The sequence below is a fragment of the Octopus bimaculoides genome, chromosome 18, assembly GCF_001194135.2.
Source record: "Octopus bimaculoides isolate UCB-OBI-ISO-001 chromosome 18, ASM119413v2, whole genome shotgun sequence".
Lineage (NCBI taxonomy): Eukaryota > Metazoa > Mollusca > Cephalopoda > Octopoda > Octopodidae > Octopus > Octopus bimaculoides.
This window is the reverse complement of record NC_068998.1, coordinates 49,135,872-49,151,857: the sequence shown is the minus strand read 5'-3', so window position 1 is coordinate 49,151,857 and position 15,986 is coordinate 49,135,872. Positions and strand designations below refer to the sequence as shown.

The following is a 15,986-nucleotide window of genomic DNA, read 5'->3' as shown; positions in this document are numbered from 1 at the left end:
GAGAGAGAGAGAGAGAGAGAGAGAGAGAGAGAGAGAGAGAGAGCGGGGGAATGTGAGGAAGCTAACAATGTATGTGGTAAGCAGTTTGAATCACAACCATATGATTTTGTGTACAGTCTCACTTCCGGCATGTATTTCTGCAATTGGCTGCCGAAAGGTTTCTCATTTGGATTTGGTCGGGGGAATAGCAATAACTGAACGAAGCTCGTCGTATCTATTTCTTTCTATATGTGTGTGTATAATGCATAAGCACGCATACAAGCGTGCACGCACACGCATACAGGAACATACTCACTTATGTGTGTATATATGAAGGTAATGTTAATAAAATGATTAGAAGCAGTTTTACCTGCAGAATGTTTTTCCATCCATGATTTTAGTAAAATTTAGCTTGGCCATTGGACAGTGTTTGCTTTGCATTTCATCACAATTCTGGGCCTCTGCAATACCTAAATATTGATAAAACAACAGACAGAAAGTAAGAAATATAAATTATAATTTTTAAAACATATTTGAAAGAACAATTGGTGATTTTATTTCGAAGAAGAAAAGAAACCAACGTCCAACAATGTAAATTTATATATAATTTGATACTGGATTGGTGTGGCACATTTTCGTTAAACTTAGGTTTGAGAGATTTCGCAATATTGCTAGCAGTATAGTTATGGGACGGTTTTGCTTTTTGCTGACTATTCTGTTTGTGAAGAAAAATTGCTTAATAGGTTTGAAACGAAAACTGTTTCAGACCTACTTTTATCAGCATAAACGTATGATACTTGTCGATATTTCTACGAAATGTAAAACAAATATTTCTTTGATTACTGCTGTTGGCAGACATAAATGCGGTTTGAGGATTGATTGGTGTTACTGATGGATAGCATATGTACTAAGAGAAAGTGTTTCAGTATCCTTCATTCCTTATCATTCGCATAATGTCTTCCATGGTGTCAAAATAATGCATTCGTAGCAGCTGTTTCATGTTCCACTGATTCCAGTATGGCGCTACACTGTGCCTATTTAACGATAACGCCTCTAAAGAAGTGACTCCGTCTTGTCATGCGAGAATTTATGTTTGTCAGTTCCACTGTCCTTTTCTATTTTTGTCTCATTATGCTAATATCGTACATGACGTAGTTTCCATACGAATTCATACAGACGAGAGGAAACAATCAAATAACAATGATTTTTGTTAGGAAAACCAACACGAATCAGTTTCTCGACTCGATATTACACTTGTATTCTAAGAGCACTGGGGTCTAACCAAGTAAGGTGAACTTGTGTATATTTAGCATGATTCTGTAAATATAGTTATTATTTCGTCATACATGTTTGACTGAGAGCGAATGCGTATGTAATTATTATAGTTAGTACTTGAGATTCTAAACGTACAATTATATAAATGAAACAAAAATATCATTGCTTCACACACGGTAAATAGTATCATGAGGAAAATATTGTGATATACATATATAACCTTTCATCATGGATAGTCGGATTAGAAATATATGCAAATGTATATATGCTGCTAAATAAATTTATATATTCATATAGATAAACATCTAGACTACGGTGACATTGATAAAAATTACATACGGGTGGATTAAAACTTGAAAACAGATCGCGTTCTGGGAATATATGTATGTGTAGATATATATAGGCTCACAAGCATGTATGTATGTGAGTGGGTGTGTGCCTGTGAGCGTATATGTGTTTGTAGGTAAACAGAAAGCTAGGTAGCTATTTCTCTAAACTGAGATAGATCGATCGATCGTTTGATAGGTAAATACGTACATAGATAGATAGATAGATAGATAGATAGATAGATAGATAGATAGATAGATACATACATACATACATACATACATACATACATACATACATACATACAGACAGACAGACAGACAGACAGACAGACAGACAGACAGACAGACAGACAGACAGTCAGGCGGACGGATGGACGGATGGATGGATGGATCGATCGATCGATCGATCGAAGACAGAATGTGACATTCTATGGATTTCAATAAAAGTTAAGAATATTTAAAATAAAATTAATTTACCAAAAATGAGAAGAAAAACACATATATGACCTTTCATCGTGGATATCACTCTTAAGCACATTTTCTTTCGAGGCTATGCGCAACTGACGTAGGTTGTTTCATGTAATGTAACCTAATTTATATGGATTGGTATTGTGATAAAATTTGACATATTTATGATGAGAAGTAATAAAAATGACATTTTTATAATTTACCACAATGAACAATTTATTACATGAATATATACATATATATTTTTATTTACAAAAGATCTGGCAGAAACGTTAGTACGCCGTGCGAAATACTTAGCGTTATTTCGACTGTCTCTACATTCTGAGTTCAAATTCCGCCGAGGTCGACTTTACCGTTCATCTTTTCGGGGTCGATTAAATAAGTACCAGTTACGCACTGGGGTCCATGTAATCGACTTAATCCCTTTGTCTGTCCTTGTTTATCCCTTCTATATTTAGCCCCTTGTGGACTTTAAATAAATATATATTGTTTATTTCCTTTAAATTTAATGCTTTGGAATTCTGATGAGATCGAATTTGCATTTAATCGTTTCAAGGTTGATAAATTAATTACCAGTTGAGCCTTGGGTTCAATGTAATCGACTTCCCCAACCTCCACGGAAAGTGCTAACCCTCGTGCCAAAAATTTGAAACCAATATCAATGCTTTGAAAATTTAAGGATTAACTAGGATGAGGCAGCTTAGTATTTTTTTACTGTAAGAATTAATGATTTCACCTGAGTGTTATAAAGAGGATTAAAATTTATATATTCGTAATTCAATTTATATTTAAAACATAAAATGTATTGATGGTTTTATATATTATGCAATTATTCAAATGTAGATATGCATAGACATGTCTCACACTTCACAGCATAGGGCAAAGAATCCTACGAAGGCACTATCCATAAAACTAACTTCTGCAATTTCACAGGAAATTCAAGCATGATACGAATACATAAGCGTAACTTATTCGGTAACAGAATATTCTGTTTTAATAATAAGAGAAAAGAAGATACGTGGAAATACAAGCATGTGTTAGGTTACGTTTAACGATAAGAAATGACGGATTTAATACGCATTACATCAGAAGCATTTGAAGTAAAATAAATTGCTGGAATGAAGAGAGTAATGAAAAAGTTCTGAAAATGACGCAATTTTGACTTTCATCGAAACTCTAATTTTAGATGATAATTACATACGACCGTTCATGAAAGATGATATTGTAAAATAATGATTGTGCTTTTAACCTTTTAACATCGACTGTGTTATATTCTGAAAGTGCAATTTTGTTTCCTATTAGAAATAGATTTCTCGCGAATCCCAATCTATTAAGGAAACAACAAATAAAATTGTTGTGAATTGTGGATGTTCACTAATATTGCGCAAATAAAGAGATGATTATACTTATTACTTCTCTTCGTTTTATATATATATATATATATAAATATATATATATACTAAGCATTCAAAACACGTCACGCTGAAACTCTGGCAGCATTCTGATTTATTTTGCGCCAAAAGCAGAACTACCTGAATGAAAAATATTCAATAAGGATTGAATATTCATAAAGATATTATTATTGTTAATAATTTCTGTGGTAAATATAATATATTCATGCTGACCTGACTTTGCCCAACGTATCCATAACAACTTGTGTTATTCCATACACTAACGGCATTATAGTGCTTGACTGTGTTATTAGCGTGGATACATGAGCCATGGTTCAGCAGAAAGTATTGTTAAGACAAAATGATTAGATACCTCATTTTGTTTTTGTATTCTTTATTTCTATACACAATTTCGTAATTGAAACGTGCAATAATATTCTCTGCCTCGTAGGTAATGATAACATTGCTGTGTGCAAGGAATGTAATATTAAGCGTCACTATGCTGCCAAACATGAGTTACAATATAATGAATTAAACGGAAAAAGAAGGAAAATACATGAATTGAAGAAGCTTAGTTCGCAACAAAAGAATTTCAAAAATCATGTTGGGAAAACCAGTACATGTATAAAAGTTAGGTCTTTAAAAGCTGAAAAATTGGTTCAGAAAAGTTAGCCAATGATAGATGGCAGATTAATAAAAGAATGTATTGTAATTGCTTTTAATGAATATTGTCCAGAGAAGGTGAACTTATTCAATGAAACAAGTCTGTTGCATCAGACAACTCATAGAAGAATTGATGACTTAGTTGTCAGTATTGTGGATACATTGTAGACATAGTTATCGAAATGTGTTCATTACAGTTTAGTATTGGATGAAAGTACTGAACAAAGTGACACTGCACAATTGGTTATGTTCATTAGAGGAATTGATGTCAATTTTAATATCACTGAAGAAATGTTGAACGTGTGTCATATGAAGTGTACAGCAACTAGCAGGGACATAATTGAGCATGTTGATTTATCATTAGAACAGTTCAATGTTGAAAGAAATAAAATTAGTTCGATTACAATTGATGGTGCTCCCGCATTAACGGTTAAAAATAATGGGTTTATTACTTTATTCAAAGAAATGGTTGACCATGATATACTTTGCTATCATTGCTTGATTCATTAACAGTAATTATGTACGCAAACATTAGATATGAAAGAGTTGATGTCAGATATTGTGAATGTTGTTAATTTTATCAGATCTCGGGGCTTGAACCATCGTACATTCAGAGCATACTTGGTAGACGTTGTCAGTGCGTTGAAAACGTTATTTATTATTCAAATGTCAGATGGTTCAGTCAAACAGCAACTTTGAATAGATTTCAATTATTGTTGCCTGAAATAAAACAGTTCATGCAAAAGAAAAAGCAAAATGTAGATTTTTGAGCAAAAGAAGAATGGCTGAATGATCTGTCTTTCTTAGTAGATATCTCTGAAATATTAACTGAACTTAATTTGCATTTATACGGAAAAGACCAGTTATGTTGTTCAATGTTTGAGCGAATAACAAGTTTTACTAAGAAATTGAAACATAATGCAATTGAAGAGTGGAGAAATTGTACGTTTTCAGAATTTATCTAAAAACCTAGAAGAATTTCCTGTGAACTTTGAAAAATACGTTAAATTCTGTGAAGCATTGTTAGATTTTACAACCAGATTTTCAGACTTCAGAAAAATAGAAACGGAACTAAAATTGTTGAGTGATCCATTTCCATTTATTTATGTGGAGCACCAGCCAAATACCTGCAAGAACTCATTGAACTTTCAAGTAGAGAATCTTTGAAAACTTGTCATAGACAACATGCCTTTCTTGACTTTTACAAGAAATTTCATTCTTTCAATGAATTAGATAAAATTGCCAATCTAGCTAGAAAACTCTTGTGCTTGTGGAGTAATACATACTGCTGAGAACAATTCTTTCATGTATAAAAAAAACAGGAAAATTGCTGAAAGAAATAAGCAGAGAGTAAAGAATTCTACTATAAAAGCAAATATTGAGAATATGATAAAAGGAAAGTAATGCCAAAAATCACGTTGATGATATTTTGCCTAAGTGTGATTTTTACCGTCAATAGCACATTATTTTGTATTTCTATTTGTTATGAAAAAAATATATTCACTTTATTTTGAATATTTTAAAAGTTTATATCTAAGTACATTCGTGTGCCTGTGAATAAACATAAACTTATAATTTGGCCCACTAAGTAAAACGGTTGGACATCCCTGGTATAGATAGATAGATAGATAGATAGATAGATAGATAGATAGATAGATAGATAGATAGATAGATGTGTGTGTGTGTTTGTGTGTGTATGTTTGTGTGTGTGTGTTTGTGCGTGTACTGAAAACAACATAGACTCCATCATCTACGCCAGATTTTGTCTGCCACATTCTACACTTGCGTGTATGCGCCCGTGGGCATGTGTGTGCTTTGTTTATTAAATTCATGCGTTCATGGTGTGTCGTACTTTTATTCTTTCGAAAATTATTGCTGTGTAGAAGACCAAAAATGTTATTCTACATTAAACTTATATAACTTTTATCTTATGATCTTTCTTAATGATGTATAATGCCGCCAAACAATAAATAATCGAATTTCCAATTTCCATCAGCCTAAAAGTTTGAAAGATCATATCTGCATTCTCCTTACAGATCTTGTTCCAATAAATATTGTTTACTACAGTCACCATTATGTTAGAAATGTAAATATGAATAACGATTTTGATGCCATTAGTAAATATTATTTTGTAGTTTGTAATTGAATAAGAAGTTGTGTGTCACTTGAAGATGTTCATAATGAAGTTCACAATAGTTAGACTACTGATGGCTATTATTTTGTACTCGGCATGTTTTGACTCGGATACAGACTTGTCGTAAATCCTTAGTTTAGCGTTTAATTGCAACACTTGAAGTATTTACACCAGTAGCATATTTGTTAAAACGAGACTCAATAATTACAAAGATATTGTAAATATATTTGAAAAAGGGCAATTTTAAATAACATTCAATACAATCACCACCAACAACAAAACGATGAAATAATAATAATAGTAATAATAATAATAATAATAATAATAATAATAATAATAATAATAATAATAATAATAATAATAATAATAATAAGACAGGCAGTGGCTCTCATGGCTTCTGGTCTTATTTGACTGGTAGTGTTATCATGTACATTGTTTTGTCTTGGTATAACAAGATGGGCTACAGCAAATATTCTACTCAATACCACAGATTTGCTTGTCAGTTGTTTGAGCTTAACTAGTTGAGCATGTCCCTTGGTGGCTGACGATATGTGCATCACTTGATTACGAGCAGAAGTAGTGGGGGAGCATCATAGCCAGGAATTCTTTGGGGTTTTAAGAATTCACCTTTGGAAACATGGGTATTTTGCTCAGCATCCTTAAACAAACCTTATTCAGGGACGTTTTGAGCGGGATGGCTATAATGGGCTTCGTATATTTTAATTTTCACTATGGACTCAGCCGATAGCCGGATCCTTTGTGTGTTTTACTTATCAAATGCGATGCTATGTTCTTTAAAGCATTTGTAAATGTTTTCGTTTATGTCTAGCGGTCATTCACGTTTGGTACTTAGGTAGACTATTCCTTCAGATGTCCTTATTAATAGCATAAAATCAAGTTGACGTGTTACTTTCTTTTATTCCTAACGGGATTCAATGATTTTGATGCAATAGTTTAGTTAAGAACAATATATGAAAGAGAATGATATTACAATTTTTCATAGAAAGCAGAAAACTGAATATTGTTATTGTGGGAATATCAAACTCAAAATAGACGAGTGATGGTGAATTTGTAAGAGACATCAAAAAGTGGTGTACTCTGGTCGGAACGAGCTTAGAAATGGATTACGAATTGTAATGGGGAAAGTCATGGAAATGTCATTAACTGGATACTGGACATTGTCCGAGCAAGTGATAATAATGAAAGCTCGGGGAAAATATTTTAGTATCGACATCATAAAAGTATGTCTTCCAATGCAAGAAAATTGTGACAAAGAGAAACATGAATTCTGCGTATACGCATATGTATATGCACTTACACATACATAAATTCATTACATATAGAAAAATACAGGTATATATGTATATATATATATACTTATACAAACATATACATATACAAATATATGTACTTTCACACATATACATATAAATAGATACACACCTACATGCACACACACACATATGTGTGTGTGTTTGTATGTGTGTGTGTGTGTGTGCGTGTATAATATTCATATACAACATATACACGTATGCAGCTGCTTCACTATTCAAATACTGATGTGGTATATCTTGTCTTTCCAAAGCCCTTTAAGAATGGTGTTAAACAAGGAGATTTGCTACACGGCTTCTTAAAATATAGAAGCCAGGCAATTGCTACCAATGGCGACTACTCTTGGGAAATCACAGATTTTAAGTGGTGTTCCCCATGCGTGCTATCCCACAGGCATGGTATCCAAGATGCGCGGTGTCCTACGAGGTTAATGTGTCCTAGGCTTAGTGTCCACGTCGGAAATGTCATCCAGACATTACTGCTTAAAGTAGCTCTCTTAAACTCGACCAGGAACACACAGACAGCTATGTGAAGAGTTACAACTATAATACAAAAGATTAATAGGAAATAAAGAGCCCTGACGATGTTGCAAGCTAACAGCGGGATATACATGCACTATGCAAGCGCGACGAGACAAAGCAACATGTAGTTCAATCCTTGGAGGTTTCAATGTCAAACGCTCTACAGCCTGCATATATAGGAACCGAAGGCACTGTATTCCAGAGACAGTCAAAAACTTCGGGATCAGTACGTGTAATGATCACCATTTCATGTGCACATTAAGAAGAATGGTCTCAGTCACCAGCGATATTTCTTTCGGATGGGGTTACTTCATAATGTTAAACTAACTGGCGGGCTCAAAGTGATCCAACGCTACTACAACATGAAAGACTGTTGCAGTGCATCACATGAACTACTGGGACGTTGGTCATTATATTAAACTGATATTGAGATGTGTGTTATCTCAGATAACATGCATGCTGAAAAGCGTTTTAATATCTAGTCTCTTAAATGAATTCGTCAGCTAAATATAAATGTCATTTACTGCCATATATTATTAAACGTTTCCGATGATATTCATAAGATTTTTAAATGTCATGATGGTATGATATTTAAAATGAGTATATAGCGCACACAATCACACACACAAACACATTTATAATATCCAAAGCTTGTTTAGTATAAGAATCAATAAATGGCAGTGTTGGTGTCTACAACAGAGATAACCTACCTTTATTGTCATATTTTCCATCGTATCGGATAATACTGAAAATAGTCTACGCAAAAAAATAATTAATTAATTATATCGATAAATTTACCATTGAAAAATTCAAAACAATCAATCCTATATAAAAAAAAAAACAACTAAAATACTTTTTTTGTCAATTTTCGGTTATTTGGTTTGCTTTTTTATGCTTTTTTTTTGTTTTGTTTTTGTAATGTAACACTAATATCAACAAAAGGTACAAATTAACGTCTAGCTTTGTTGACAAGATAAAAAAATTGTTCTTCTTATGATAATTACTTAATTTATCATGAGAGACCATCCACAAGAACTGCGATAATTTACAATGTCAGATTCATTATATTCAAAATGATAAAACAACTTACAATGTTTTTTTTCTGTTTCTCTTTCAGTAGGAATTTAGAAGCGCTTCGATGAATACTTCAATGCATAGAAGCCAACAGGTTGGCCGTGCAAAAGAAACTACATCAACTTCAAAATTTGATAGAATAGGAAATGAGAGCAATAAAAGAGAGGTACTCGTCAGCGATATAATAGAGGGAGACGGGAGACGTACGCGAAGCAATCAAGACCGTGAAGAATAGCAAATCCTCTGGATTAGATTCCATCCGTACTGAGCTTCTAAAACATGATAGAGTCAAAATTACTAAGTTTCTCAGTCGAAACAGACTTACGTATAATATTCTCTCTTCTTCAGTTCGTCTCTCACTATCGAAATACTTTTACCAACCGCTTCACCAAGTCTTCACGAAAGTATTTATAACTTCCACACCGTTAAATAAACTTACAGTAAACCAATACACCCTACATACATACATATTTATTTATATATATATTACATTTGTTCATCATTTTATAAAAGCTATTGTAAATTGAAGAAACCTTTTCAATATCTTGAACGAAACAATTTGAGTGATATTATTACATTCCAATATTTTGTTGCACATTCGCATACAAATTATTGATTCTGCAATTTTAAATGCCTATTTCTATGCAAGAACATTTTTTCCAAAACATCAGCAATTTATGAGATGAATTGAATAATTTCATTTGTATGGAGTAAATATAGCAGTATTCAGGTTTTATAAATAAATAAAAAATATATAATCAACCCTTTTATTGCAAAGGTTACTTCGAAAGAACTAGAAATATTATTTCGCCACTTTTTTCACCCTTGGAATAAAATTCCATTACCGATCTGTAAATATTCCTATTCAGATTCAAGTTTTCTCTTGATGAGTAACTTATATACATCACTGCTTGAATCTTTATTCACTCTCGTCACATTAGATTGAATACGATTTTCTATGGCAGCTTTGACAGTTCAGCCACGTCAAACAAATCCTAAAGTTTATAACTGTGCGGCGGTTTATAAGACGTGACAGAAACACACATACTGAACTCCCTAAGTTCTTGGTTCTGTTTTCAGCAGTGTTGATGTCTGGTGACTGGTGGCAATTTCAAGGATGCGTCGAACAATTTTTGTGTAATCAAAATTCCATTAGATATTCTATACTGAAAACTCTAAACAGAGAATTGTGTATTTTAGCTTTCTATTATAACGGCCGGTAAATGGTGGCATTAAGGAATGCTTTGATAAAAAAAAATCTGCATACATCAAAGTAACGCAATCTGTATTCTCTTCAGGAAATAACAATCTGATGATAAAAAAAACATTGCTTTCAAATTCCTTCAAAGCTATGCTCACTTGACGGTAAATGGCAAATATTACAATGTTTAAAGACTGTTTATAATCCATTCATTATTTCTTTGCGAATATTTCTCACTAGATTTCCACTGCATATACTACATATAATCTACGACGATCACAAATATGCTAATTTTTCGATGTTACATGACAGACACTACTACTACTACTACTACTACCACTATTATTATTATTATTATTAAGATGGCGAGTTGATAGAATCGTTAGCACACCGGGCAGTATGCAGTATTTCATCGGTCTTTACGTTTTGATTTCAAAATCCTCCGAGGTCGACTTTGATTTTCGTCCATTCCAGATCGTTAAAATAAGTACCAGTTGAGTACTGAGCTCCATGAAATCGACTTACCCCTCCCCCGAAATTGCCTTGTGCCAAAATTTGAAATCGTTGGCGACCTGGATGATTATCAGGTACGTTGTCATTTTTACGAAACAAATACCATGGTCCGTTAATGAGTAATATCGAAGAGGTGATCTCAAGTATATCTTACGGCAGAATAAGTGAGCGAAGATTCGAGAGAAATTCAAGATTTTGGAGACGCTTATTATTTATTGCTATGTTCATCACTTTTGTCATGTTGGGAGCGAGATTTGCAGGTGGATGGTTCGCAAAGCTATTAAAAAATTCTTGAGAATTGGGTAATAGAATTGAGTAATAGAATCTGATCACAATGAGAGTGAGAGGGGGAAGAATTTGGCGAAGATAGGTATTAGCACTGTAGTTCAGCGTTTGCATGTAATGCATCGTGCACAAACTGCAATATCGCTCTTGTTAGTTTGCAGCAACAAGCGGGGAATACATAGTTAGCATAGATGTATATGTAGCGATAAGTATTAGTTGAAGGAGAAGTAGTACATAAATGGAGACAGTTTATCTCGGGTATGCAGGGTGGATTTAGGTAAACGATGTGCAAGATTCTCGCTGTCAATAGTGGAAAATACGTAAACGCGTACAGTAAATTTCAGAGTAAAGTTTGTGTGTTCTATTAGCTATCGTCCTTATTGTAAAGATATTACATTAGCGTTACGTGGCCAAACGGCGATAAAAAATGATAGTTTAATGCTATTAGAAAATGTTATAAATAATATTGCGGCTACAGAGTAGTGACATCGACCTAGAATCATAAAATCTTTGATAAGAAATATATAGTTTGGAAGACAGTGATATTATGTACCACATTTTCCTTTCAAAACCATTTTGATTTATCCACTGTTTTCCTCTTGAAAAGAAAAGTGTTGAAGAAGGTGTATGTGAAGCCAGATATGATACATATGTGTGTGAGAGAGAGTGTATATGCACGCGCTCCTCTATGTGTGTGTGTGTCAATTGTGTGTTCATAAATATTCCTTCATCGCATAGACATTTACGAGCTGCATTTGTATATCAACCTACCAAGCACGATATAACCACAAACAGTCATACATAGATTTTTTTTTTTTAGAAATAAGAAACATAGAAGAATATTGAAATGCAGATCACAGCTTTGTTACTTCTTGTGCTGCCATCTTAACATTCCAAGTAAAATTCGCAGAAACTTTGATAACAAATGCTTCATATCCAGTTGAATCCATATTCATAAAACTATGTACAATGAGAGCGAACAAATCCTGCTGCTATAACAATTAACTACTACTACTACTACTACTACTACTACTACTACTACTACTACTACTACTACTACTACTACTACTACTACTAAAGCTACTACTACCAACTTACTAATATGTGTCGTACGTTGGCTTGTTTATATTTTATTTGGATTATTATTGTCCAGATATAATATATGGACACCAATACTTGCATTGTTGATATTTTATAGATTCATAATATAAGCTTGGCGGGACATGCACTTGTATCATAAAGGGAATGGCTAAATATCAGAACATTTTGCCAGTTATTCTTTTCAATAGAATGTAATATCAACGCTTCTAGAGTATGAATTCTTAACATAAAATAAGAAAGGCAAAAATCGTAAAAAATTCAGCATGCTCATATAAAGCTACACTCATTAAACCTTCGTATTAATTATATTTTATCGAAAATATGATGACAAGCTGCATACATTCAGTATACAGCACAATGTTTGACTAATACATTAAGGGAGTTTAGAAAATTCAAGATAATGACGTTACCATAACAGTCATGATGAGAAATATGTTCAAAATGATAGTCATTATTTACATACAAATAGTTTGCATAAGTGGGTTCCAATGCAATTACGTATGTATGTGTGTATGTATATATATATATATATGCATGCACGCACACACACACACCTACAGAATGGTATTTATATCCATTCGTAATGCGTTCCATCAGGGTTGAACGTAGTTATTCGCTCTTATATTATTTAATCTTATAAAAACAACGTCTCCATTCGATCAATGCATGTTGAAAACATATTCGATTCAGTGACGTGGAGGGATTTGAGACAAGACCTTAAGACACTGGTGCTTCGCCCTTGTTATGCCTCTTCAGTCAATGCTACAATCGCCAGTTGTTCTCTACTTATACTAGTATCTCAAATGCTCTGTACGGTATTTAATTCTGTGTGTGCAAATTCCAAAAATAACGTTCGATACAAGCAGAAGTAATAACATACTGTGTCACATCAAGAATATTGAAATGCACACTACAATTTCGTTTCATCCCTGAGTGTTAGCGCTGTCGTAGAGCTATCGTAAATTCGCAGAATTTTTGGCAGATATATTTATATGTAATTAAACTCAGATCCATAAAATAATGTATTATGACAGAATACCAATGCTAATAATACTACAATAGCTAAATATACTTATTGCAGGAGTATAGTTATAAATTTTCAGTTATCGATTTGAACATTTACCCAGTAATTCAACAGAACATACGTATCTGTTTCAAATTCAAAATTAAGATGAAATATTGAATGGCCATTTCATCTGAGAAGTAAGAAATGATTTTGCTACTTCTCAGCTTTATGGAAGAATTTCTTGGCAAGTAGCGTGTTACATTGTATCAAATGTTATCTACAGCAAAATCCAATAGCATTTTTAAGTAGGTCAGCCGTATATTTTAACAAGTTACAGGCATGGTAGCTGACCGAATCGATGTAGCACTGAGCACATTGTATTGACGGAGGATCAACGTTCTAATTACAAATCCTCATATAGTTATCTTTCTGTATTTTAATCGTTATAAAATAGATATCTGCCTCTTATAAGGACACAATGTATTCGATTTCATCCCAATGACAGAGTACAATTACTTAGATGTTTATATTCATATATATATATATATATATATATATATATATATATGCCGTTTCGAGCAGTATTTAAGGTTGTTTATCTGACAAACCACACACACATTTTACGGAGAGTGAAATTAGTTCTATGATACAGAATTTTATATCGCCAGAGAAACAAAAGTAACATCTAACTTTACTCAGCATTACAGAATATAATCAGAAAACATTGACGTTTAAACTTACACCCATGCGTGTATGGAAAATCAACTACAAAAGACAATAAATATTAAAGTTTCGAATATTTAATATCTTGATATTTAATATCTTGATATTTTATTTTCTAAAACTACAAAAATATCTAAATTACATCTGGTATTTGCTTTGTATATACATCTTATTTTCAGACATGTCGTTTACACTATCGTTGTTCTCATAAGTTTGGAAAAAACGCAGTACATGCAGGTTGCATTTGCAACATGTATATTTGACAGAAATAGTGAGAGGTTTTGTAACCAGGATATAAATATTGATTTATTCTACGATGCTGTTTTTTTTTCTGTTCTATCGCATGGCAGATAAGCGGTTTAACCTGTAATGTTTAACATTTCTTTGGGTTATATGGAGTTAGGAGGAAATTTCCTAGTTTGAGAGAGAGACAGTAGATATTATTATTTTGTTCTCTTTGTCCTTGAGGATACAAAGTAAAGAATGATATGAGTTTTGAAAGAGATTGATGCTACATATGATTGATATAGAAATCGTAAGAGACAAAAAGAGAGGAAAAAACCTGGGAGACAATGATTTAAATGGGGGATAGAATCTCAAAGTGAGAAGAAAGAAGTGTATTAGAGCAACGGAAAAACAAAAGACAATTCATCTCTTTCAAATGGAATTGGATTTGTGTGTGTGTATGAGTGTTTGTGTGTGTGTGTGTGCGTGCGTGTGTGTAGGGGTGGTTGTATTAACAATTCAGTGACCGCGATATAACGGTACGAGAAGTAAACACTCGTTGCAGCGCACAACGTCGAAGTACAGCAAGACCTTAATGTCAAATTAATAGCATCACTCATCGTTCACCCACAGAGGTAATGATTTCTAACATTAATTGTAGACCACATACGTTTCTGTTGAGAAATGTGACGTGATTGGATAAAATATCGGAACAAACAGAGATGAATTCTCTCTCGGAGAGGTTTTATTGAAGAATGCAAAAATATTATGTGTAAAACATCGTAGCAACATTTACAATATATATGTATACGTGGATATGTGTGTGCACATGTGAGTGTGCGTATGTGGTGTGTGTATGTACTATATATATGCACACATACACACATATATATAATACATACACATACAGACACATATACACACATACATATATATATATATGTGTGTGTGTGTGTGTGTGTGTGTGTGTGTGTGTGTGTGTGTGTGTATAGAACATACAGGTATGTGCATGTATTTATATATATATATATATATATATACATATATACTTGCATAAATATATATACATATATGAACACACACGCACACACACAAACACACACACACACACATAGATAGATAGATAGATAGATAGATAGATAGATAGATAGATAGATAGATAGATAGATAGATAGATAGATAGATAGATAGATAGATCATATTATTTCTTCTGCGTCCTTAAATTGGTTTCTCGCTAATCTCCCTCTTCCAATACTTGTAAATAGGTATAAATTGCGACACAGCATGCTAAATCTATCACCTGTCAACATTTTCAATAGGATGAATATAATGAAGCAAATTATCGCCCACACTAGTGTTTCGAATTAGCTTGTAGATATTTCATAGAGAAATTCCATTATTTGTTTGGTGCTGCAATATCCTTCCTACATTGTTGCTTCCAATTATTCCCAAGGAATACAGATTCTACTATTGATCATCCGTACAAAGGGATCACAGCAACATACAAACACACAAAATTGTAAGCGATTACGATTGTAGGTATGCGTGGGAATTATTATCATATAATGAAACACGCATTTTTGCCTATGTATAGCCACAAGCGTATAAAGTCTCCAAGAAATTCATGCTCACACACACACTCACACGTGCAGAAAACCGTGTTACAGACGCAGATTCACACACGCATACACACACACATATATAAATAGGTATATGTGCGTATATATATTTAAACATACATAAATATATAAATATATATATATATA

General features: G+C 33.0%; 1 protein-coding gene and 1 long non-coding RNA gene across 3 annotated transcripts in view; one reads left to right on the top strand and one right to left on the bottom strand.

Annotated features, from left to right (window-relative positions):
* LOC106877823 (uncharacterized) overlaps positions 1 to 2,197 on the bottom strand; it is a 9,725-nt gene extending 7,528 nt beyond the window's left edge. The window contains exons 1-2 of one of the 2 annotated variants that reach the window (XM_052974416.1): positions 2,091 to 2,197; positions 350 to 449 (exon numbers count right to left, since the gene is read on the bottom strand). In XM_052974416.1, the coding sequence (XP_052830376.1) occupies positions 350 to 449; positions 2,091 to 2,121 (131 nt within the window). In that variant the 5' untranslated portion in view covers positions 2,122 to 2,197. Of the gene's footprint in view, positions 1 to 349; positions 450 to 2,060 lie in introns of both variants that reach the window. The other variant, XM_052974415.1, reaches the window with a different exon arrangement.
* The window catches only part of LOC128249876 (uncharacterized), a 38,572-nt gene that overhangs the window by 17,534 nt on the left and 5,052 nt on the right, over positions 1 to 15,986 (top strand). Inside the window, exon 2 of the long non-coding RNA XR_008266006.1 lies at positions 9,210 to 9,570. This is a non-coding gene — a long non-coding RNA (uncharacterized LOC128249876). The remainder of the gene's footprint in view (positions 1 to 9,209; positions 9,571 to 15,986) is intronic.